At 33.9% G+C, this 27,394-nt stretch overlaps 1 protein-coding gene across 13 annotated transcripts in view; it reads right to left on the bottom strand.

Annotated features, from left to right (window-relative positions):
* Positions 1-27,394, bottom strand: part of GPHN (gephyrin) — a 751,804-nt gene that overhangs the window by 385,215 nt on the left and 339,195 nt on the right. For 6 of the 13 annotated variants that reach the window (XM_031952740.1, XM_031952743.1, XM_031952746.1 and 3 more), the window contains exons 4-5: positions 20,983-21,075; positions 4,574-4,612 (exon numbers count right to left, since the gene is read on the bottom strand). In XM_031952740.1, the coding sequence (XP_031808600.1) occupies positions 4,574-4,612; positions 20,983-21,075 (132 nt within the window). Of the gene's footprint in view, positions 1-4,573; positions 4,613-4,820; positions 4,933-20,982; positions 21,076-27,394 lie in introns of those variants that run through there. The other 7 variants (XM_031952741.1, XM_031952745.1, XM_031952748.1 and 4 more) reach the window with 2 other exon arrangements.

Here is a 27,394-nt window from a genome sequence, read left to right as displayed (position 1 = left end):
CTGGTGCTTGAACTCAATCTTAAAGGAAACCACAGAGTCTGGGAGTTGGAAGTTGAGAAGGAGAGCATGCCATGGCTGGGGAAATACAAAAGCAAATAGATGGGGCATGGGATGTTGTGTGGAATGAACAGTAAGTACTTATTCTGGGATGTAGAGCATAGTGGGGAGTAAAGGAATCTGGAAAGGTATGAAGATACCAGTTGGGAAGAGCTTTAAATACCAAACAAGGCACTTTATATTTGATTCTGGAAATAGGGAACCCCTAGAAATAATTGAGCAAGTGGCACTTTTTCTATCTTTTGGAAATTAGTAATACTAAATACAGCCATACCCTAACTGTATTCATTTAGACTTCTCCATCATGTCACAGTAGCTTCATCATCCTATAAGGTTATGTCAGCCCTGGTACTTATATCTCACCAATCCTATGCTTCTGGGATTTCTCTAAATGGAGAGTGAAAAGCTTCTTCCTGAACTATCATTAAAGAAAGGCTTATAGACTAGCTGTCTCTTCTTACTTTGTTATACTCTTTTGGACTTCTTATTAGGCTTTCACATCAGCAACCCCTTTCCCTCCACCCTTTTCAACTTCCTTTGATGTATTGTTTTTCTCCATTGCATTGTAAGCTTTTGAGGGTAGGTATTGGGTTTCTTTTCTTTTTTTAAAATTTTTTAAAATTAAAAAATTTAAAATTTTAAAATTAAAATGTGTGATTAGCACAGTGTCTGAGACAGAACTTAATAAATGTTTACTGACTATTTGATTGAATTTCTGAAGCCTGATCTCCTACTTGATGAGACCCTGGATAAGACTCTCAGGCCTAACCTGCTATTTAGACTTTTCCACCACAGTACAATGATTCTTTGCCCTATCTTTATGTTTACCATTCCCCTGCCCCTCTAACTTTAGATACTAACTCACCCCCACCCTACAAGGAGGAGAATTCCTACTTTTCTCAAGCAGTAGATACAGCACTAGGCCTGAAATCAAGAAGACAGGCCCAGGTTCAGATGTGGCCTTAGACACTTACTAGTTGTGTAAGTCACTTAATTTCTCTATCTAAATTTCCTCACCTGCACAATCGAGCTTATGATACCTACCTCACAGAGTTGTTGTATAAAATATATTTGTAATATTTGTAAAGTGTTCAGCCAGAGCTTATTACACAAGAGGCACTATCACCATCATCTTTCTTGCTGTCAGTGTTTTTGTATGGATAGCATTTAACATAGTTCCTAGTCCATAGTAAATACTTAGTAAATGATGGCTCTATCTATCTATCATAATTTTATTTATTTATGACTATATCTTGGAATGTTATTCTATGTCTATGTACAGGGAAAAGTAACTAAAACTTAATCTCTTTTATGTACTCTAGAAATCACCTTTTTGTCAGGTGCTCAAAACTGTCCTTAGTTAAGGTTTATGTAGACAAGTATTCTTTTCATTCAAAATCCCATTATAAACTGATGGTCTTCAAAATCAAGGATGGAAGTATTATCTCATTGAGGATATGGCTTAACTTCAAAGTGTATGTGATTGACCAATTAGAGGATAGGATACATATCCCATGCTACTCTTTTTATGACACCCAATTGAAGAGTTTATCTGAAACACAATTACACTACCCTTTATCCATTTCAGGCCAGTATTCTCCTACATGAATTCCTCCCCCTTCCCCTGCCTTGTTTAATTTCCCAAATTTTCCCAAATTAGCCCCTCAAGGCACTTGGTACACCTCCTGCTGCTTCTAAGGTGCCACTGGAAAACTCTACCCAAGGATATTCACTGAGGGAAAAAAATTATTGACAAGGGTATATGATCAAAAAAAATTTAAAGATCATTGTTCTAAACCACCCATGAACTAATATTTTGATTTGCTTTGCTGTATTATTTCAGTTTACCTTATACTCTGAAGTATAAGCTTGAAATTATAATTATGCTATTTATGATGATGATTACTCATAATATTGTACCATTACTTATTGGTCTTTAAACCATAATTAGTACATATATTTATGAGGATGTATATTTGACTCTTTTTTTCTGACCACATCATCACGCATCAACACAATCTTTCCTGTGATCATTACTATTAAAAGCACTTTATTAATGCCTTTTTTTTACCTCCACTAATTTTTCTTAAATATTTATATTAAAATATTATATTATATTAAATATTTCTTTTTATGGCCTTTATAATAAAGTTCAAGTTCCACTGGAATACTTATTCACTCTCAAGCTCTATGTCATGTCTTTTATGGGAATTCTTCTCTTTAAAGACTTCTTTGAAATGCTCATCTTCTTTCATTTCAAAGCAATGTCACCTTTTCAAGGCTACTATTCTCTTTTGGCTTCTTCAGCATCATTGTTCTTGTACCTCAAAATTTTTCAACATTCATGTCATTTTAATTTCATTCTCTTTACTCTTTATTTTAGAATTTGAGTCCTTAAAAATTTTACTCTTTTGTTTTCTGTAGTGTCTCTAAAAGTGTTTTTTCCTCTTGGCTTTTTATTGAAATTACAACTACTGAATGTTAATTCCTCTACTATTCATTTTATTTCCATTAAGTCAAATGAAAGAATTAAAAGATACTAAAAATAATATACTTCATTAACACTGACTAGTTTTCTATCTTTTACTAAGAAAAAGGGCCTTATCTATAGTATCGATTCTTGGAACTTTCTACATATCCTTAGATAGCACAGTTTTTTTTTCTTTTATATTTGTTCTCCCGTAAATCTCTAGTAGAGAAAGCTAAATTTAGATTTTATACCTGTCATTTTTTAAATTCCAAACATAAGCTTCCAAACAACCAAAAATAGGGTGTTATTTCCAGGGCTTGTGCTTGCTGATCTCACTAACAATATCTTCACAGATTCTCATATTTGGCTTTCAACTTGCATCTAAATTTGAGGGGAAAAAAGATTGCAAACTCTTAGTATAAAGAAATACGTGTTTTATATTCTTTGTAGGTGCTAGAAAATTTTGCAAGTAATAGCAAAATATGCCAACTCTTTTTCCTATTCCCACCAAAAAAAAAAAAAAAAAGATTTTAAAAGGAGAGTAAAAGAGAAAGGATAATTGAAGTATCTTTGGTATTGATAATAGCAATAAAGAAAATATGCAGAAGCTGAGGAAAGAAATGATCTTCTGAAAGGGAAAGGGTAATAAAAAAATTACTATAATTTGTACTACAAAGAATTACTAAGAATTGAACTTATTCTAATTTGAGAAGATACTCTGACGGGTTCCTTCCTTCCCCACCTTCCAGAATCACTAAAAAGGATAAAAGTGAACAGAAATAATTCTCTTTTTAAGGGATTTTCTTTTAAAAAGGATATTTTAAAAAATATTTAGCAAATGGAGAAAATATAAAAATATTCCATAAAAGCTGAAATAAATGTTCAGAGTACATGATATGAAAAGGTAACTGACATAAAAGCAATGAAGAACTGGAGGAGCAGCTTTTTATTTCCAGATAAGGAGGTGACCAAAAAAAAGGAAGATAAATTTGAATTAAAAAGATAAACTATTAGGCTGCTGTACAGCAAGATTTTTAAATTTTTCTATTATTTCTTTCTACCATGCTTAGAAAAAACTCTTTTGAAAATAAAATATTAAGAGGTCAATAAAGGCCAGAGTGAGCAATGCCAATGAGATATCAGATGCAATGGACCATAAGGAGGCAATATAATCCAATCAGCAAGTAGCAAAAGGATAATGTTAGAGACACAGGAGATGAATATAATGTCTTCAATGAACTGAAATTAGTCATATACATTAAACCAGTAGATGAAATAACAGACAAGTTAATCCACTCAGAAGGCTATCTCAAAGGCACAGGATGTTCACCAAATGGAAATAGACAGGAGAGAAGCTGGGTAATCAGCATTTGGTTTTGGTATTATCCATTTTCCAACAGAAGGACATGGCAGGCAGGTAGAAAGCACAGCATTTGGCAGGTAATAATGCCAAAGAGTGGATAGGATTGCAGATAGGCAAAGCTGGGCAGTTTCTAGGAAGATGAAGCAGTTAATGGATATGGCAACATTGGGCCATTAGCAGATGGACAAAGCACCACTGAGAGAAGGCAAAACATTTTGCAGGTGAGTGGGCAGCAGAATGATACAGCAACCAAAGGCAGTAAACACAAAGAAAGAAGAGCAAAAAGGTGATCTCAGACCATGGGCAGATAAGTGAGGTAGTATCTGGCTGTCAGCAGAAAAACACTACCTTTCAGGGAAAGGATGAGATTGAAGGTAAAACAACCTGATTGGGTTTTCTTCCATTCAGGAAATACCAATATATAAAAATTAATTGCATATGAGAACCCACAAGAGAACAGTACACAAATGGAAATAGCAGATGGATCTGAGCTCTAGTGTTTAGGGATATAGAAACAATCCTATAACATAGGTACATAACAATCCACAAGGAAATTAAATAGATGAGGGAAATGGATCTGAGCATTGTTTTGGATGATGACAAAAAAAAACAACAACAAAACCAAAACACTAAAAAAATTATTAATTTAGAAATGATTGGCTGGGATTGAAGGCTTTGCTTACCCCTTTCTGGAGCCCACAAAATGGGAATGTTGGGAATTTCTGCAGCAGAAAAACAGAAAAGAAAAGGGATTTCTGACTCCCAGTTTGAGGAAAAGCAGGTCAAATTTTGGGCTGGGTTAACTGGTTCAGAGAAAATAAGAACCAGCCCGAACCTTTTCTCTGCCCCAGAATCTTTTCTGAGAACTGGGAAAGGTTTGGGAAACCCTCATCCCACTATACCCCACAACTTTCCCCTTTTCACACTTACCTCCAGTGCAAACAGCCTCCCAGCAAGGAGATACTTGGGGAACTCCCCTGTTTGCACCATGGAAAGATTGGAGGATGAGCTGCTAGTGGTAGTTCCAGTTGTAGATCACTGGGATCCCCTTCACCTTTTATGAGGGAAAAGAGGTCAGACCTTACTACTATCTAATACTGATTGCTTCTTGGAAGATGGTAGAGGAGAATGACAGCAATAGTTGCAGCAATAAATAGAAGGAAGGGTCTAATATGTTAGAAATACCTTTATTCTCTTCTGAGGCTTCTAATACTTCTGTCTCAAATTCTCAGCACATTCTTCTGAAAACTCAAATTTTGTAGTTTCAGATGAGTAATGTGTAACTGTTATGTTCATACCCAAGATCTCATTGATAGTTACACACAGAGGAAGTCAAAGACAAAAATATAGATCCCATATACATCAAAATATTTATTTCAGTACTTTTTGTTGTAGCAAAGAACTGGAAACGAAGGAGATACCCATCAACTGGGAAATAATTAAACAAACTGTGACACATGATTGTAATGTAATTCTACTAATCTTTAAGAAATGATAAATATGAAGAGAAGCATGAGTGAACTTATGTGAACTGTTACAGAATGAAGTCAGCAGAACCAGGAAAACAATATTCACAATAATTACAACAATGTAAACAGAAAGAACAATAAGAAACAGAACATAGTAATTATAATGACCAAATTTGGCCCCAAATCAGAGTTGAGAAAATGTGCCATTCTCTCTTAATTGCAGAGCTGAAAGACTATGTCTAAATAAAATGTCAGATATGGTAGATGTGCTGACTGGTTTTACTGAACTGCTCTTTTTTCTTTCTCTCTTAATCTTTATTAGAAGGGATGGCTTGCTGGGTGTACTGAGTTGTAATGGAGGGGAGGGAGAAGAAAAAGATATGATGTGAAACTAATGACAACAATTTTTAAAAATACATAATGCAGAGAGAAAAATCCCAACGTTTTCAGATGGGGGAAAAAGATTAGTTTAAGCCCCAGGATAGATAAGGATTAGTTTGGGTATTATATAACTTATTACCATTATGGTTGTCAATGATGCCCCAGAGAATGTAGAATGATTTATACTAAGATTTATCTCAAGATATTATGTAAAAGCCGTGCTCACATACCCTCTGAATCTCATTTGGCACTAAGGGGTTCATATACCCACTCCAAAAAGATCTATCTTAAAGGAGACTAAGTAATGAGGATCAGGATCTGGAAAAAAATAAAAGAAGGCAGGGAGAAAATAAACAAATGGGTATTACTGGATATGTTTTATCACAGACTTTGATTATTCAAATTTCCTAATACAGCAGAATCTTATCATAACATATTTCTATAGAGGGGAGGAATCTCTCTTGGATTTCCTCTAGTACTGATCAGAAAGCCTCATTACAATATGCATAAAACAGTCCACATTTATATGCCAACCTAAAAACAACACAGAGTAGCTATAATGAAGGAAGAATCTTAGTTTGACTATTGTTGGAACACCTTGATTTATTCATCTTCAAGCACTGCTATATGCCTCCTTCCCAAAAACTGAAAGATTTAAATTGCCTTACTGAATTAAAGAGGGTGTATTGGTATTTTTAAGATTATTATGGAAAATAAGGCCTTAGTCAAAAGAAATAGGACAGATAAAGGACGGAAAATTAATTAGGTGGCATTTTATAATAACAAGGTATATTCATTTGAGGAAATTTAGGAACCCAAGGGGGAGAAAAATGGTGGAGAGCTTTTGAGTGAAGATCAGTGGAGGCAGGAAGAAAAATGACTTTGCTATTAAGATTATTGACTACCTTGACAGAAAGAAGAAATAGAAGAGGTACTCAAAAAAGAGATCACAAGATTTGCATAAATACCTGAGAGTAGTGATGGGACATTTTAGTTATCTCTAGATAACTCTAGATAACAGGTGAAACTTTGTAGGTCAAAGGTAGAGTGCCTAAGAATAACTCTTAACTTTCCCTAATCATAATTTCTTCCTTGAAAATGTCAAGAAACCAAACAAAGCTGCATCTGATTTTTATTAGCAGGGAGAAACTGTTGCTAGAGTGAAAATGATGGGAATAAGGTGTTTGGGTAAAGAATGTCATTTCCTTCCTAGAGTTTGTAATAGAGGAGAGGAAAGTCTTTCATAAAACCTCTATTTGGGAATAACAGATTTCAAAGGATTAAGAAAAAGGTTAAGGAGAAAACTATGGACATGTAGTAGAAACCTGGAGGGAGGAATGAAAAATTCTAGAGAATGAAATTTCAAAGAAACAAAGAATAGCAATGCTGAGGAAAATAAGTATTTGAAAAAAACTAATGTAGATGCACAGGGAACTCACTAATTTAAATTAAAAAAAAAAACAACCAAGTTATATATGTAATTTAAAAGCAAGGGAAGGTAATAGGCAATGAATATCAGCACTATGCAAAAGCAGAGATCTGTAAAAGTGTCAAGATTATAAAGGCTAAGGAGGAATATCAGGCAGCAAAAAGGGATATATTTTTTAGAACTATAGTAGGGGAAAAAAAAAAGCTTGATTAAATTATAAGACCACTGCTACCAGTGGATTAGACAATAATAACTGACCAGAGAGGGAAGGCAGAGCCTCTCATTCTTGTGTTGGTTCTTTTTCCTGGGAGAATGAACTTGCTTTTGGACACAAAAGAATAAAAAATATTTAACAGGGAGTTATTATTTAAAATAAAAAAAGGAAAGAGTAAGCGAATACTACTTGATCTTAATTCAAGTCAATTGGACTTTAATCAAACACAAAGTAAGAGCTTTTCATGTACAAAAGACTGTGCTTAACAGGCCTGGTAGAGGAAGGGATAGGTTTGGATAATAATGCCCACTGGATAATAATGAAAAGGAATTTCAAGGTGTTCCGGCTGTTATTACAAAGAAAAATAGCTCTGCTTCATAGGACATTTTGAGTATTTAAAGAAAGAGTGGATGTGATTGATAAGCCATTATATCAGAGATATCTGAAAGATGATAGATAATGGGGAAAGACATTAGAGAACTGGGGAAAAGTAAAGTCTTGATTTTTTAGAAAAATAAAGTAGGCCAGTGAACTTGACTAAAAATTCCTGAATGTATGATTAAGGATGATTAAATAGAAAAGGAAGAGGTTATTACAAAGCCAGTAGGGGTCCTTATAAAGTAACAAAAACCAAATAACCAAAAAAAAAAAAAAAAAAAAAAAAAAAAAAAAAAAACCAGGTCATACTAAATTAAAAATTTTTTTTTGACAGAGTTCTACTCATCTCATAAATCAGTGGAATTATGATAGATGTAATTTGCCTGTATTAGTGAAGTATTTGATAAAATATTTCATGTTATTCTTAAAGAAAACATGGAGGGGGTACAGAACAGAGTTATCAGATTTTTGGCCCAAAGTAAATTAAAATATAACTGGGAAATGTTTAACAAAATAAATAAAAATACCTTACACATGTATATAGATGTTGATTTTTTATTTACTAAGTCTATGTGCTAGTAAAGATCTGTTTTTATTTGAGTTTCATACCATTGGTGTAGAATATATAATATAATATATATGTTTAGTTAGATTTGAAATGGGCTGAGTCAAAATATAATCAAAATATAGACTCAAATATAATCATCAATGATTCCAATGTCAGCTCATTAGGAAACTTCTAGGAGAGTATGTAGGGATATGTGCTTGGTTCTGTACTATTTAACATATTAACATCTTTATCAATTATTTGGAGAAAGGTTTTGATGACATACTTAATGAATTTGCAGATGCTACAAAGCTGGGGAAATAGAGTCATCACACTGGTTAAACAGTAAGGATACAAAAAGATTGATAGGATGATCTGAATTTAAGAAGATGAAATTAAAGGGGGATAAATGTAAAGTCTTATATTTAGGTTCAAAAAAGTCAACTTTACAATTATAGGATGGGAGAGGCATGGGTTGACATGCAATTTACTGAAAAAGATCTCTCTTGAGGTTTTAATGAACTATAGTTCATTAAGCACATATAGTTCAGTAAGCACATGATGTGGAAGCTAAACAAACCAATCTTCATCCCTCTTGGAGCTGAATTTAAGGTGTTACATTTCCAGGAATAAAGAGATAATACATTTTCTGTCCTTTCCCTGATCAGATTAAATCTAGAATATTATTCTCAGTTCTGGGCACCAAGACTTAAATCAGGACATGAATAAATCAGAAAGTTCCTATAAAGAGGCAACCAGGTTAGTGAAGAACTTTGAGTCCATGTCATATTGATGTAAATTATGTTCTCCTTAACTTTTGGAGGGGCCCCTGAAACTGTGTCTCCTTTAAATTTGTGGGGGGAAGGATGTTCCTGAGCCTCAAACACCTTTCCCAGACAACACCCTTTCCAAGTTAAGCAGTTGCTACCAGCTGGGGGCCTGGGAAAATCCTAAAAAGGGCTCAAAAAACTAAATAAAACGTGACTCTGAACCCCAAATCTTTGTAGAAAACCTAACAGGATCTTGCCTACTGCTGAAGATATTTTCTTCTCAGTGTAACCCATCTTTGCAGAAGTCCTAACAGGATCTTGCCCACTAAGAAGGCTGTCTTTCTAGCAAGCTTTCTTCTTAGTGCAAATAATTCCATTCTTTGCCACAAACCTCGTACCTGTATGGGGTTGCAAATCCTTTCACAAAGCGTGCCATTGGCCAAGGGGATCCTACTGCTGTTAGGGGATCTCTTACTCTCCATTCTTGCACCTCATCATTTGGTGATCCAGTACGGGAATCCCCGAGAATCTGGCTGAGGTAAAACCTTTTCTTGTTGTCTGTTCTATAGCTAGGACACCCAAAATTTTCAGGAATGATTTGGGTCATTGGAATTCTCTCAGGGACACCTGAAATGGGAATTCCTGTGGTCTGACAAAAATCCCCTTAATCAGGGATCTTTTTGTCATCTCTCCATCTCTAGGGATGCCTAGAAAAGGATGAGGTGCTTATAGAATCAAGAAAATCTAGGGCTTGTGGCAAAGTGGGACGATCAGCTTCCATTTCTAAGGACTCTTCCTTAGAAAGCCTCTTTAAAAAGAGACAAATTCGGCTTAAAAGATCTCAAAACTAAAACTTAAATTAAAACAGCACTGCAGGATGCTGTTTAAATTTGCTAGAGGGAAATCAAACTACTTCCTTCCTGCTCTTCTAGGGACACAGGATCCCTCCTTTGCACCTCTATGCAGTCCCTATCAGGAGGCTTCTAAATCCCTTCCAGAACAGGACCTTATGTCCCTCAATATCTCTTTAACTCTTATCTCTTTCACCTGAACCAGATTCTGAGACTCCCAGTCTTTTTTCTCCTCCTCTGCCCCCCCTGGGAGAATCAGCAGACTCTCAGGGAGATATACATGGAGCAGAGGTACCTCTTTCAATATCAGATCTCTCCCGGACTAAGGAAAAACCTGGCCATTACTTTGAGGACTCCACACAGCTTTTTGAGGAGTACAAGGTCAATGCCCTCCTTGATCTTTTTCTGGGAAGATGTTAATATTAAACAATTTGCCCCATATATATGGAGGAAGCTGCAGAAGCCAGTTTTGGGCCCTCAAATTTCTCCCTTTCCGCTGCTAGACACAACTATTGGGAATGGGATGATGGGAATCAAACTGCAGCCGAGGAGAGAGGCCGCAGAATTAAAGCAAGATTTGGAGAACAGTCCCTACTCTTGGCTGCTGACATTTCCAGCAACCATAGAAGTTTGCGCCTTAGGTGTCATGGAAACTGTCTGAGGAAACTACCCAGTCCTTGTTCTGAGGGGCACTGGAGGAGAGACTGCCTACAGGGGACAAGCTGCCCCCCTCCAATGCCCTGCTCTCTGGCAGGAGTTTAGGGTCTGGTCAAGCTCCCCCTTGCCACACCATGACAGCCCAATGCCCGGCCAACTCTGAGTCATGAAATTCCAACCACTTGGTCAACCTGAAATCACCTGAGACCTGATTCTGACATTTTGCTGAGGCCATCTACAACTCACTAATTTCCCCTCTTCAGTCTGGACTCCATTGGATAGGGCCAGCTATATGCCCCTTGCCAGCTTGAAGCAGCTACTGAAGATGAGACCTTTGTCCTGTTACCCCAAATGAATTTGGGGGGGGACTGCTTGAGGGAGAAAATGATGTAAATTGTGTCCCCTTTAATGTTTGGGGGAGGTCCTGAAACTGTGTCCCCTTTAATCTATGGGGGGGAAAGGTGTTCTTTCCCAGACAACACCCTCTCCAAGTTAAGTGGTCTCATTCAATCGGAGATCTTGGCCGGGGTATAATCACCACCCTCTATTGAAATGAAGATAAGTCTCTGGGAGCAGTTACTCCCAGCTGGGGACCTGGGAAAGCCCCCCAAAAGCCTCAGAAGGCTAAATAAAAGGTGACTGAACCCAAATCTTTGTATAAGTCCTAATAGGACCTTGCCCACTAAGAAGGATATCTTCCTAGCAAGCTTTCTTCTTAGTGCAAATAAATCCCATTCTTTGCCACAAATCTTGTGCCTGTATTCATTGGGGTTTGTGAATTCTTTCACAAAGCCTGCCACTGGCCAAGGAGATTTCCTTGCTGTTAAGTGCAATTCATATGCCTCATCAATATGAGCATCAGTTGAAGGGAGCGGAAATTTTAATCTGGAGATGAATAATCTCAAGGAAGACATAATAGTTGTGTTCAAATAGCTAAAGAACTGACACATGGGAGAAAGATTGGTATTGTTGTTTTCAGGTCTGTAGGTTAAAACCAGAAGCAATGGAAATTGCCAAGAGGCAAATTTAGTCAATATCTGGAAAAATTTTCTAATATTTGGTTATTTTTTTAAAAAAGTATGAATGGGCTCCCTCTGGAGAGAGAAAATTCTTCTTTAGAACTCTTCAGGCATAATCTAGATGACCACTTATTGAGTATGTTATGGTTGGGTTAAAAGACTGCTGAAGTCCTTTACGACAGAATAATCTGTCATTCGGTAATGATATGAAATTGCATTATAGTACAATTAAACTAATGTTGATCAGAGAAGACTCTGATCAAGTGTTGCCAAGTAGCTAAGAAATTGACTATTATGTGACTCACTTTATTCCCTTTTCCTGCTTCCCCCCAATCTTTTATTATATCTGGACCTACAAACTCCTGACCTGAAAAGGCACTCACGATTTCTTACTACCATAAATATGGTTTGCTAAAGTAGGGACTATATACTACTATATGATAATACTATACTTCTCTACTCTTCCTGAGTCCTAAGACAGCAACTATATCTATAATTACTATTATACTATTTCCTAAATCGAATCTTCTTTTCTAGTGACACTAGTTTCTTTGTTAGAAGAGTTCTCATGTTTAGCATATTATACTGTCAATTTCCTACTTACCATTATTCTTCAAGATACAGTTAAAATTTCTTTTTCTCTTTCTTTAAACTTCCACTGTAGCCTTTCATATTCATCATACTTATTTTTCAAAAAAAAAAAAAAAAAAAAAAAAAAACTTTTGCGGCACTTATTGTACCATTAAGAATCACTTAACTCCAGAATTTGAAGATACCTCAGAGATCAATCTAATCCATTTTCTTAAGTTGTTATATAAAAGTTTTGTAGCTATATGCCTCATTTGTAACTATGGTTCCTCAGTGCCGCATCTTATGTTAAAGAAACAAAAACCAAACAAAAGACTCCCCTTAATTTGAATCTACAACTATCTGTTAAAAATCTATATATAAGCAAAATAACTGTGTGGACATATATACATATATTGTATTTAACTTATACTTTAACATATTTAACATGTATTGGTCAACCTGCCATCTGGGGAGAGAAAGTGGGGGGAAGGAGGGGAAAAATTGGAACAAAGGGTTTTGCAATTATCAATACAGAAAAATTACCCATGCATATATCTTGTAAATAAAAAGCTAAGAAATTGTCAGAAAAAAACAAAATAAACCTATGTATAAGGCACTGTCCTGGATGCTAAGACTTTCTGAAAATAATCCCTGCTCTCAAGGTATTATTTTTTTGTAAATATTTAACCTCTATCAGATTACTTGTTATCTTGGGGTGGGGGAAAATTAGGGAGATAGGGAGAAAAAATTGGAACACCAAATCTTACAAAAATGAATATTGAAAGCTATCTTTACATGTATTTGGAAAAATCAAATACTAGTGAGAATCTTTTAAAAAGGATATTATATTCTCTTGCTTGGGTGGGGTAAGGGTGGGGAGAAGAATGGATGTAACAGACATACAGTTAAGTATAATAAAAGGCAATCTGAGGAAGAAAGAACATGAAGCTGGATAGATACCTATTCAAGGCATTGGTAGAGGAATTTTTTTGTAGACTAAAGTTGTAACTGTAGACAGTTAAGATCTACTTTAACTCTAAGATTTTAATTTATTTAATTCTTTTAAAAGGTTAGACAAAACCATAAAGAACAAAGTTAAGAGAAAGAGAAATAGGCTTATGCTTCCTCATACCACAATGCTGAGCATTCTGTCTCTGTCTTAGAGAATTGATGGTTCTCATAATGTATCTAATTTGATTAGCTATTAGGAAGAATACACGTCCTTTCAAAGGAGAAAGAAAAAGATTATTTTAATACCCCAGGTACAAAGCAGGTTACCACTAAAATGTTAATCTAAATATCATATACACCTCTAATTAATACAGAAGGGAGGGAAGAGAAGGAGGGAGTAAGTATTTTTATGGTAACTACCACTTGCTAGGCACTGGGCTAAAAGCTTTAATATGTATTTAATATGTGTGTATGTGTGTGTATTGTATGCGTATGTATAATATGTATTTAATATATGTGTTTGTGTATGTATTGTCTCATCCTCAAAAGAATCATGGTAAATGCTAGATTATCTCCATTTTATAAATGAGGAAGCAAATGGAAACAAACAGAGATAAATGATTTGCCCAGAGTTAAATAGCTACTTTGTATCAATCAGGCTGGATTCCAACAAGTGTTCTTGACTCCAGGAACTCCAGGAATCTATCCATTCAGTCCTAGGGAAAGAAATTTAGAGGCTACAAAAAATTAAGACTTGTATTCTTTTAGCAGAGTAGAAGGAAATGAGAGGAATGTGAGTTTGGATACTTGCTGAAGAATAAGGAAGAGATTTTGGAAGAGAACAGCAGGCTGCGGCCTATTCTTTTCTTTCCTTCATCTGTTTCAAAAAGAGAGCACTAACTTCCACAAGCTCTTCTTTACCACTTGTCTTCTTTCCTGGTTGTCCAAATTTTTTCTTGCCCTCCTTTACACAAACAGCATGAATCCCCCTAAGTTAAAGTGGATAATAAATCTTCATGTCACTTTTCCTTCATTGCTATGTTCTTTGTGACCCAATTTTGGGGTTTTCTTGGCAAAGGTACTAGAGAAGTTTGCCATTTCCTTCTCTAGTTCATTTTCCAGATGAGCAACTAAGGCAAATAGGGTTAAGTGCATACCCATGGTTGCTGTTTGTCCTTTGTTCTCAAAGAGGACCATAACATCAGGGAGGTGATGCCATGACATACAAGTGAATTGCGGCAAGAGAACTGGAGATGGCTTTGAATGAAATGGGAGACCTCAGCCTTTTTAAGCTAAGGTCTTTAACAGCTCTCAGTTTGACTGAGGCCACACACATTCAGTGATTAAGGACAGGCAGCAATTAAAGCAAAGAATCTCCCCTTTTACTTAGTCCAAAAAAATCTAAATAAATAAATGATGAATCTAAGAGGGGAAGATCCTCAAAGTTTCTGGCAAAGCAGAAATGACTGCTTTTTACATTCAATCTGAGTCAATGAGGAAAAACAATGGCCAAATGGAGCTTGGTCTAGGACCTATTGATAGCCAGTTTGAATCAGATTGGTTTTGGTTTGAGACCTGGTCCTTAAGAAAGAAATCTAGCCTGTAAACCTCAAGGTATCTTGGAAGGTACAAAAGAGAAAAAAAAAGTGTTTTTAAGAGCATCTGTAGGTAAGGATACAATACCCTATTTAGAGGAAGGAAAGGAGGAAGGGAGAAAGTTTGTCCTCTTGGAGAATGAAGGAAAAACAACAATTTGCCCATAGTCACAGCTAATAAGTGAAGTCATTTGAAGTTGGGAAGTCAAATCTTTTTGATTCCATGCTCAGTGCTCTATTTACTGCAAGACCACCTACAACTCTCCCTACAACATACTATAATGATCCTGAGCTTGACTGATGCTTTTTTGGTAGATTGGTAAGAGTACAGAAGGGCCTTTCCAATCTGGGATTGAGCCTCTAATATCCTAAGTAAACCAATCTTTCCTTTTATTCAACTGAATTTGTTTTAATTACTTCTCACATTATTTTTAGATCATGAATTACAAAGACACACATTTGCTGCTGTTTGCCCTAGGCAGCAATTGTAAACGGTGTTGAAATTGCAAGCTTTGCATCTTCACATGAAAACCAATTCAGATGAGTTTTTAAATTTTGCCATCCCAAATTGGTACAAATTTGAGTAAGATATAAAATATATGGAAACTGTACAATATAAAGTTATAATAAAAAGATCTGGTTATAATGACCACGTTAAAAATAACTTTTATCTTTCAGTGGCAGGAATGAAAAGGTATACAATTCAAACTGTTTTATACTCATAATCCACATCAGGAACAGACTCTAGCCTTTTAAAAAGCCCTTTTGGAAAATCATATTCCATACATCAGAGACTGTGGAAACCTATCCTCTTATTACTGCATTTTGATACCTGCATTCAGATATCAAAAAGGAAATATCTTCTATTCACTTCAGGATTTGGTTGTTATAAAATTCTTACAGATAAATCTCCTGCATCTACAAAAAAACTGAATTACAACATTGGTTAGAATATGTAGCACTAATAGAAAGCACTGACACCTGAAAAGATCAATGCTAACAAAAGAACCAGTATTAATAGATCCATTATCTATGGATAGATACCCCAAATAGAACCAAAAAAGGAAGTTTCTTTGAGTGGCAACAGGAACATTTTGTCAGATGATATAAAAGTGGCATACTTAATATATGATACTTAATTTAGCTTAATTTTAATTTCTCAAATAGCAAGGATATTCTAATATTACAATATGTGTATATATACATATATGTATAGATATTGTGTGTGTGTGTGTGTGTGTGTGTGTGTGTGTGTATTTTCTCATTGGACTTGAAGTTAGAAGGGACCTAACTACTAGCTGTGTGATCACAGGTGAGCCACTTACCTTCTGAGCCTATTTTTCTCATCTAATGGCCCAAGTAGCATCTACCTCAAAGGGCTATTATAAGGATCAAATGAGAAAACTTCTGGAAAGTCTTCAAACTTTAAAACAAGATCTTTCAGATATAACAGTAGTGATTGATTTCATAGAAATCTTTTTGGTGCTCAGGCTACTGTTAACATCTCTTAATTTTACTAATTTCACCTATGTCAATAAGATACTTTTCTTATAAAACAAAACTTATAAAGTTTGTAGCACTGAAAAGGATTAGTATCTCTGATCCAAATGACTACTATATAAGACAGTTTTTCTGCTTTCCAAAATGAATAATTTTGCCAAAGGAGTACAATAGTTTTTATTGATTTTTCACAAATTATAAAAGCACACTTAAGAATCTTTCATCTGTATTTGGTTATTTTTGGTCCAGTACTTTGTTTCTTTTAATTGTTCCCTGTTCTTGCTTTATATGTTGTTTTGTTGTTGTTTTTAAAGAACATCTTCAGTTTAAGAAGGAAAAAAGGGTAATTTAGGGTAATAAGATAACATATGGTTTGTTGTTTATATATGTTTATATATGTTTAACATTCTGGAATAGATATATTCCAGTAAATTTTATTGTACTATAATACAAATGTGTGTAGTGCAAATTCTGTTTTTCACTAACAACATAATTATGAAATTTGGTGATCTATCCTCACCTAAAAGAATGTCTTTCAATAGGTTAAGTGGTAAACATGTGCTGTACAAGATAAGATACTGAAATATCTCATGACATGCTGTATATTTTAAGACACTAGCAGAACAATTCCAGCTGGTATGAATAGTCTTCATGTAACAGTTAAAGTATGTTTATTTTGGCAACACTTCTCAGGTTCTAAAATCTCTCTTTGCTCCTCTGGATCAAAATAATTTCTTTATATTTGTAGTTTCCTGAACTGAAAAGTCTGCAAACTCTTTGACCTTTCCATTTTGTAACTTTGTTACGTTACTTTTATATATAAGGATAAAGGCCACTTTGTAACATTACTTTTTCAGCAGGTTCTACCAACTAATATAGGTATTCTAGTTTGAAATGTCATAAATATAAAAGTTATGTAGAATAAAACCATTTCCTATTTTGGTCAACTAAACAAATTTGGAATTTTATATTTTAAGTTTATTTAAAATGACACTTTCAGTTTTACCTTTTCTATTGTATTTTATGCTACATGGTAACTCAAATTTCTGTCATTACATTAAAATAAGCTCGGGAGGTGTTTTTCCTTGGGTCTTAATTAAAAAAAAAAAACTTGAAATTGCGGAAAATAGATGTAATCCAACTACAATTGAAAGAAACTAATATAAATGTTTTTAATTAAGCAAAAACTTAAGCATGATTGATTCAGTTAAATATGGTAGATATCTCTATTCTATGTTCTTTATCAACTGAGCTGAGTGCTATAACACCTCTTGATGTTGGTATTCAATGTTTAACACATTGAAGAAGTATCCTTAGAAACAAAAAGAATGTACCTTTAAAAATTCAAATAATAATAAAATATTAAATAAAAATTTTTAATAGTTGAAAAATAGCTATATCAAGAAGGTGAGTTACATTTACAAACATTTTTGTTTAGGAGATGGAAGAAAGAACAATAATATTTATGTTTCTAGCCACAGAATCACGTATTTCGAAAATGCAGGGGCAAGAGCAGACATAATTCCTTAATTTCAGAAAATAGCTACAAGCTATCTGCTAGGACTGATTTCATCCTAGTGGCTTACTAAACTCCTTTCTTTAAAATATGTAATACATAAATTAAATAAAGTTCAGGACTGACTGAATTATTTTTTTCCCTGAGTTTTACACTGGTTTTTGCATGATTTTATTCCATTTATTATACATATTCACTGTCATTCTTTACCTTTCCTTCTCTCTCTTGCTTTCTTTGAAATACATTTAGAAGTATATAGTTAGCTGCCATTTGTAGTTGCAAATAATCCTGGAAGCTGACAATATTTTTCTTTGGTTGTATGTGAGCTCAGGATAAAGTTCATACTGCAATTAAAAAAATCACCAACGTAATCACAGCTCTAAACATAGAACAGAACTTGGAAGTCAACTGGCTTAATTCTTTCAGCTTACATAAAAGGAAACTGAAGCCCAAGTGGCAAGTTGGTGGTTAAGTGGGAATTCTATTTGATAACTATAAATTCAGTGCTCTTTCCTGTGTGGTACACTACCTCCTCAGAAGTTTTGTGTAACTTAACTTTTAATGAACTATCAATTAGTCTTGAACTAAATAATACATATTTGTGCTTTATATCAATTAGAATATTTTTTCAATATATTATTTAGAAATACAAATATTTTGTACTTCATCATCTTCATATAAAATAGATATGTCTTAGAGATATAGATGCAATTTATTTATGTTACAAATGAAATAACTAAGAGAAGTTAAATAAATTACCCAAGAAACACAGTCAGATAATAGAAGACATCTTTAACTATGCAATTATGAATCTTTTAGTTAAATTTTAAAAAGTTTGAGATTCTGTAATGGAAGTTGAAGAGGTCTTCTTATGTAGTCATTCTATTACATTTTTCTTTTAAAGTTTATAATCTGTTGACACTGAGTTATATTAACATATGCCATCAAGGAAGTAAATTTCATGTATCTTCAAAGCCATGATAAAGATTTAAAGTAAAAAACAATTTAAATACATTTGCTTTTGGCATATACCTATCCTGCTTTCAGTCATCTGAAAACCTAATTTTAATGTAAACAACTCTCCAATTTCAGAAATACTCATTCCTAATCCTTTATATTAGAACATGTGAAATATCATGGAAGGGTATAAGCTTCACTAAATTGTTACTACAAAGAAAACTGGGGCAAAATAAGAGGATGCTAAAAATGGAAATTCAGAGTTAAATTGATCAGGTTAATAATAATACCATTAGGATTATGGGTGGGTTTTTTTTTTCAGTAAAGCATAATATAATTAACTTGAGGCTCTATGTCACATGGACTATTTAACTTGATATACAATGGATTTTCCCACATTTATAAATAGAGTTTAAGAATGAAATTTCTAATAGTATTATTGTTATAAGTTATATAAGTTATAAATTATGAAAATATCATAGAAAATAGAGATGTAATGAACCTCAATATTACTCAGTTCTAATTCTGACCACTGTTTAGGAACATGTAACCTTCTGAAAATCTGCACCTTCAAATGATTTTTTAATAGAGCCATAACTTGTAATGACGGGCAAGCACTATAAAGCATGCCTGGGAGAAGCAGCAAGAAAGGTACTCTCAACAAAATTTTTAAGAGAGATTCAATTGGTAATAAAGAGACTTCTAATCTTAAAATACAAAGTCCTGTAAGGAGAGAGAGAAATTTTGGAACATTATCCCACATAGGAGGAGATCCGAAGGTACCAGAAAGAAGATGTTAGAGAGAATGTCAATGGGGAAAGAAAAAGGGCCTGGTGGGGAGAGGTTCATCAGAGGAACAATTACTATTTGGTGGTTTCCTGTTTAAACTATTCTCACTAATGACAATAAGCTCAATTTTTTTTCTACTTGTTTTATCTGGAATACAACATTGTTAGTACTTCTAAATTTTGTTGTTGATAAAAGCCCCAATCACCCCATATTTCTTAATCTTTTGAGGAAAATTCTAAAGAGAATTTTTTGTTGCCATACTGTATTCCCACAAATAATCATTTTTAGTTTTAGAAACAATGATCAAATGATTATTTCTCCCAGAAATCAAGAAGTTAACAAAATGATTTTAAAAAATGGTGAAGTTGATAATCTACTAATATAACATATAATCTAATCATTTTTAGAGGGGGAAGAATCACTTTAATGATGAAAACATTACAAATACCTTACATGTGATTTTCAATAAGAACTACAAAATATCTTGAAAATTCTCTATATAAAAGGTACCCTTTCAAACACTCAATATCCTTCCTTGGGTAAATAGGAGCAGTACCTGTTTAAGAACTACATCAGAATTTAATTCAAAGCCGATTAGAAGTAATGAAGTGGCTAATTAGAGATGTCAACTGATAGCATTTAAATTGTTTTTCAATCAAGGTTTTTTTTTTCCCCTTAGATAGAGTAAAAGGAAAAACAATAATGGGATCAGTTATATCAATTTTTAAATTTAATACCAAAACGATAGTTCAGTACCATTTTTTTCTTTAGATCAAATTGGAACATGAATAATAAAACATAAAGGGGAAGATTGAAATTTTCTCTTTTTCTGTAGTGTTTTTTCCTATATAAGAGTTTAAATAGATTCTTGATGCAGAATGCCTAGATATTTATCTAGCTCTTCTAGCTTGCTAAATTATGACTGACAATGAACTTAACATTTAAAGCCATGTTAAAGCCACGAGAAAGAGGACTTTTTCCTTGCAAAAATTTGTTCCTGATTGAAAACACTGGAATATTCATACATATATTACATTGGGGCTTTGTTATATTGGGAAACATAATCCTGTATGACAAAACAGAATGTTAACATAAGGAATAAGGCCACATTTTTTAGAAGTTAGGGAAATACTCATGATGCCAACAGACAGAGTTTTCAGCATCAACTGTTCATTATTATTCTTCTCTCAATCAGAAAAATATCTAAATTATGGGTCATAAAACAGGCCATTGAGCAAATGCCTTATTATAATCTTGGACAAAAAGTCCAACATGCTTATATGGAATCTTTTCTAGTTTAAATCCAAAGAATGTAAAGAAAATGTTGATTGTAGTGTCTGAATAATACTGTGTAAGCAAATATACTCTCTTGTTGCTACATACATATCACTTGATTTGCCTAAAGAAATTACAAAAAGAAAGTAATAAAAAGAGCACAAGATTTTAAAAGAGCATGTGGTTAGACTAGTTACTGAATATGAAGGCATATGCTATCTCACCTCCGGAGTGACATCTCTTGGTGCAAATCCAGTTCCTCCTGTAGTTAAAATCAAATTAAGTTCTTTTTCATCACACCAATCTATCAGTGTTTCCTGAAAGAGAACAGAATTACAGTCACTTGTGGGATGTATTAGAGTTTACTTGTCCCAAATGCATGTTAAACCCAAAGCACATCATATATAGGGATGAAACACTGCTTCTTAATGAACAACAAATAATTTTGGAGCAATTTCCTCATGAAAGAGCAAACACTTACCAAGACAACTATCATTTACAAATGTGGCCATTATGTATATAATATATATAATAACAATATGTAACTCCTGAAATCAAAATGTAGGAATTTCAGTCACAAGCAAAAAGTAAATAGGAAATGAGCAATCTTAAGAATTAATGATATTACTTCCAATATTTTTTTCAGTTTAAGATAGTTTTTCTACTTAAAATAGTGAGTTCACTGCCATGTCCCATCATATCTAATAGGCAGAAAACTTTCCAAGTTGTCAATGATTTGTTTTGGTTGGCAGTCTAATTATGCAGGAGACTGAAATAGATAGCTTCTTAATATTTCCTTCAATACTTTAACATCAGAGAATTTTAAAGCTCAAATGGCCCACAGCCCAAGGCCACATAGCTAATGTTAATGACAGTGCTGGGATTAAAATTCATGTCTTCTGATTCTAGTAAAATGCTATTTTTAACTAGGCTGAGCTCCTATCTCTAAAAAGCAGTCTTGTTTCTTATGCCACAAAACTAAAATTTGAGAGTTGAAAACCTTAGAGGCTAAATAGTTCAGATGATACACAAAAGGAATCCTTACTATAACAAACTTGACAAGTTACCGTATATATGGTAACTTGACTTACTTGAAGATCTCTAGAACGGGCAAAACAGATCATTCCAATTTTAGAGAGAACTAATTGTAAGGAATTTATTTGTTACCTGTCCATATAGAAGCAACTGTCTGAATAAAATTATAAAATACTCCAGACATAAAGACAGAACTGAATAAGTGGAGAGAAATTGCTTATGATTGGGCTATCTCACCACGATATAAATTATAATAACCTCGATATTAATTAATTTAGAGTCGTATCAAACTTCTGCTTTATAAGGGTTAGAAAAAATAAAAATAATATTCAACTGGTGGAATAAAAGATAAAGTATCTCAAAGGAATACAAGGAAAAGAAAAAGTGGAAAGGAAGGGGCCCTTCAAATCTAGATTTAAATCTATAAATCAAAAATATCGGTTACCAGTTAAAAAATAAGAAAATTTATCAGTGGAGCAAATTAAATACCTAACATACAGAAGGAAACAAACATAGTAGCATATTTGATAAGGTCAAAGATGCTATTGAGATAAATGTTTACTAGTAAACCAAAACTACTGGAAAAGCTAGGAAAAAAATCTGGTAGAAATCAATTTGAGAATAAGATCAAGATAAACTCTAATCAGACATAGGATCTAGATTATAAAAGATCACCTCATAAATGAAGGAGAGGAAGAGGAATAATGTCTTTGATATACTACGCATAAAAGAAAAGTTCATGACCAAACAACGAATAGAAAGGATGATAGAAGATAAAACAGTCACTTTTGATTACATAATATCAAAAGTTTTTTTTACATAAAATCAGTACAATTAAAATCACAAAAGGAAACAGCAAGAAAAAATTTGCATTATTTCTCTTGTAAGAATATGATATCCAGGGGCAGCTAGATGACACAGTGGATAAAGTCCTGGCCCTGAAATCAGGAGAACCTGAGTTCAAATCCATACGTAAGACACTTAATACTTCCTAGTTGTGTGACCCTGGGTAAATCACTTAAACCCAATTGCCTCAGCCAAAAAAAAAAAAAAAAAGATATCCAAGATATGTAAAGAAATGATTCAAATATACAAGAGCAAGATCCATTCTTCAATGGAAAAATGGTCAAAGAATATATGAAAAAAACAAATTCAAAATATTAATAATCATTTGGGAAAAAAAAAAAGTGCTCCAAACTGGTTCTCTTTCATTCTTGAAGAGGACCAATAACATTATAAGGTGGCCCAGTATACAGTGAGTGACCTTGAACTTTCTAATTTTTCCTAGGTCTCAGTTTGTCAGATGCCATGGTTCAATTGTTATCACAAAGATAACAATCTGGGAATGAAATTTCTGGCCAAACCGAAAATAACTGTTATTTACAGTCATTCTAAAGCTATTAAAACTAAATGAATCAAAGAGGTTTAGATTAGGGCTGTTATTGATCACTCAATGAAAATCAGAGTTATCTGGGTTTTAAAACACAATGGGCTTTTAAAAATCTGTCTTTTCAGAGCTATATTTCAAGAAATCAAAAATGAAAATCACATAGGACAAAATAATTACTAAAAATAAATAAAAGAAGGAAAAGAGAAGAGAGAAAAAAGAGGAGGAAGAGGAAAAAGCCAATAATATCATTTGCAACTTTCTGCTCAAATTTTCAAGCTGGGTTCCCAAAGACCACTTAGATAAAATGATAAACAGTTAATACAAAATGTTCTTGTAAGAATCTATTTCAATCCTTCTCACAAATACAGCCTCCATGAGAAGAGTAAGTTTAAACTTGGACCATAATTGCAGTGATGCACATATTTCAGAAATGTGTTACCAAACCTATTCTGGAAATCCTTCTCTTTGTATAAAAACTTAATACAGAATTTTTGTTATTATAACAATAAGAGAAATGAAAATGAAAGGTTTTACCTCATATTTATCACACTGCCAAAGATGACCAAAAAAATGAACATTTGTGGAAGGGCTCCAGAATGCTGCATTGCAGATATAGTAACAGGCCTAGGCATTTTGGAAAACAAATCACAACTATGCCCCAAAAGGTATTAAGCTGTGTATACTCTTAGATCCACTAATATTATTACTAGTTCTATACCCCAAAGAGATCCAAGAAAAAGGTATAATATGTGAACTAATGCTAACCATTGCTAAAAAGAAAAGGCTGATTCACTGAATAATTTTTCAGAAGCCAGAGAATAGAAATTCATTTTCTCCCTCTAATTTTACTCTATTTTTATTTCCAAATTCTCTCATTCCCCTCCCCCATTGATAATAAAGAAAAGCCTTGAACAAACACATGCAAAACAAATTTCTCCATTAGTCATGTCTGAAAAAAGGGAAATATGCTTTGATCTGTACTCTAAGTCTAATGATTTCATAAGGTCAAAGGTTATGTACAATTTTATAGTTTTTTGCACATAGTTCTTTCTGGAATGGTTGGATCACTTCACAGCTCCATCAACGGGGCAATAAAGAATCCGTTTTCCCATAGCCACTCTAGAATTTGAATAAATGGTTGCCTAAAAATTCTCAAAATATATTAATCATAAGCTCAATAAACCAACTAAATTCTACCCAAAATCTGGGATACTGGTTTTCTGAAAGAATGTGGAGAACAAAGAATTATAGATTTGGAACCAAAAGAACTTAAGAGGTATAGAAAAATTCCCTCATTTTATAGTTGATGAAATTGAGGCCCAGAGAGGTTTATTGCCTTGCCAAAGGCCATATAAGAAATAAGTGGCATAAGAACTTAGGCATTATAACTCTGTTTCTGAACTCTTTTGATGATTTATATGGAATGTTTATATAGTATAGTTTTGGGTTTACCAGAAAAAAATAACAAAATATGTTATAATAGTTCTTTAAAGACAATGTAATAGAAAGCTTAAATAGGACAGTCTGTTAAACATCTAGCAGATCCTCACTAAGATTCAGTTCTTACCCTAATGATAAAACTCTAGGTAGCCTTGCTTTCTATCAAGATGCCTTTGTTTTCTAAGGCAATAATGTTCCTGGTCATAGGTCATCCTTCTGCCAAATGTTCTACTAATGAAGGTGGGCTGTAATTCTTGCTCTTGGTTTGTTCATTAAAATGCTTGATGTTATTTTAAAATGTTGCTTTGTATAGTTTTGTAAGTTTGATAGTTTTGTTGTCATCAATGGTAAGAATAAATTGCCATAGAAATGTTGACAAATCTATTCCAATCCATATGCAATTGTTGTCTTCCTTCCTATAGACGCTCTTAAAATAATCTGGCTTAGTTTGTGTCTCAAGCCAATAAATTTGAAAATTTGTTTTGCCTATAGTTCCCTTTAATTTTCTTTGTGGGACAACATTTTTATTAATCTATTGTTTTTCTTAGTAATATTTTGTTAGTGAGTTCATATTTTAAATTGGTATTGTTCTTGTTGATCCAATTTCTCAACTTAGCAAATATTTGCTGCTATAAGGAGTTTATGGGTCCCTTTGCATTCATTTTCACTATTGCTTTATATCCATAAAACCTCAGTAAGAAATAATTAAAATTAGATTCAATATCTTTATTTTTATCCATTTCTCAAGTTTTGAATTTAACAGATATTTTCATTTGGTAATATTTAAGCTTATGCATTTATATATCTTTTTATCTTTATATATTTTTAATACAGTGTTTTGAATTTTACTTAAAACAGTAATCAGAGTAAAAATAATCCCATATCAGTAAGTAGGCATTTCCAATTTATTAAAATAGTCAATTTCTTTCTTTTCTTGGGGATGATGTTATTTGTTGCTCACTGATACCACTCTATGGCAGAAATGAGGAGAAATTAATAAGCCTCTTGAGGATAAAAGATGAGCATGTAAAAGCTGGCTTAAAGCTCAACATTAAAAAAAAAAAAAAAAAAACAAACCTCACTAAAACCTTAGCTACTAATCAGATCACTTCCTGGTAAATAAAGGGAGAAGAAATATAAGTAGTGTCTTGATTTTACATTCTTGTTCTCAAAGATCACTCAGACCGCAAGTGAAGTCATTAAATTAAGACATTTGCTCCTTGGAAGGAAACTATGGCAAATCTGAACAGCATACTAAACAGAAGAGACATCAACTTGTCAACAAAGATCTATAAACTCAAAGCTATGGTTTTTCCAGTAGCACTATATGGCTGTGAGAGTTGGACTATAGGAAAGCTGAAGACCACAGAATTAATGCTTTTAAATTGTGATGATAGAAGATTTTTGAGAATCTCTTGGATAAACAAGAAGATAAAATCAGTGAAAACTTAAAGCAATTAATTCAGGTTATTCACTGAAAGGTTAAATACTGAAGCTGAAGCTTAAATACTTTGGCAACATTGGAAAATACTGATGGGAAAAACTGAAGGCAAAAGGAAAAGGGAAAAGCAGAGGAAGAGATGGATAGATAGTATTATGGAAACAATGAACTTGAACTTAGACATATTTTGAGAGATGGATGACAGCAGAGGATGATGTGCTATGATACAAGGAGTGTCATGAAGAGTTTGACATGACTGAACAACAACATATATTCAAAACTCTTTTCTAGAAATCATTCATAATAAATGATGATGATGCTTCTGACTAGTCAAAAAGCTTTTGGCCTTCCTTCCTTCCAAATAAATTTCACAAGAACCATTCCATATAACAATATTTTTAAAACAAACAAAAAAGGATAAAGAAATGAAAAAATTAGACAATTTTTTTTTTTTTTACAGAAAAAGCCCCCAGAGAAGTACAATATACAATACTTGTGAACATCCTGTCTTTATGAAGAAGGTGAGAGCATTTATTTCTTTTTTAGAAAATATATTTCATTTTTCTCCAATTATATTTTTAAAAAATTTTAAATATATATTTTTCAAAGTTCTGGGAGGTAGAGCCAAGGTGGCAGAGTAAAGGTAGGGACTCACCCAACCTCTCCCCCAAATTGCTCCATATTCCTTTAAATAATGGCTCAAAATTTTTTTAGAGCATTAGAACAACCCAAAAGATAGACTAGAATATTTTCTAACCAAAGAGAATTTAGAAAGTTAGCAGGAAAGATCTCTGACCTCAGGGTGGAAGTCCAACTTGCAGTCCTAGGCCTGGGCTGGCTCAGCCTGACTTCTGAATTAGTGGCAGTACTGCTGGCTTCCAGACCTCTCAGTCCAGAAAACACCAAAGAGGTCCAGGAAGGTCAGCAGAAAAGGTCTGTGAAAACAGGTGGGAGGCCAATGCAGAATCCTAGCACAGGCTTTATTGCAGCCTCTGGGTTCAGGAACACAGGGGGCAAAGTGGGGGGTGGAGAGGGGGAAGAGAGGAGACCGAGGGGGTGGGGGACTCAGAAGGTCAGTAGAGAGGATCTCTGGTAACAGGTTGGGAGTCTGGTGTGCAGTCCCAGAGTAGCCCAAAGTAGTGGCAGTGCAGCCCTAGACTCAGGGCTGAAGCATCAGCAAAGCAGAACTCTGCTGCTTTAGCACACTAGATCTTACAGCTACAGTAGGGCCTGGACACTCTTCACAGTTCCAGGGCAGAAAAGAGTGCTTATGGAAGAGTGCTTCCAGGTTTCTGGAAGGATCTCTGAAAACAGCTGCATAAAATCCCTG

This window comes from Sarcophilus harrisii, chromosome 2 (genome assembly GCF_902635505.1).
Source record: "Sarcophilus harrisii chromosome 2, mSarHar1.11, whole genome shotgun sequence".
Classification (NCBI taxonomy): Eukaryota; Metazoa; Chordata; class Mammalia; order Dasyuromorphia; family Dasyuridae; genus Sarcophilus; species Sarcophilus harrisii.
Note: the sequence above shows the minus strand (reverse complement) of the source record. Positions and strands in the feature narration are given on the sequence as shown.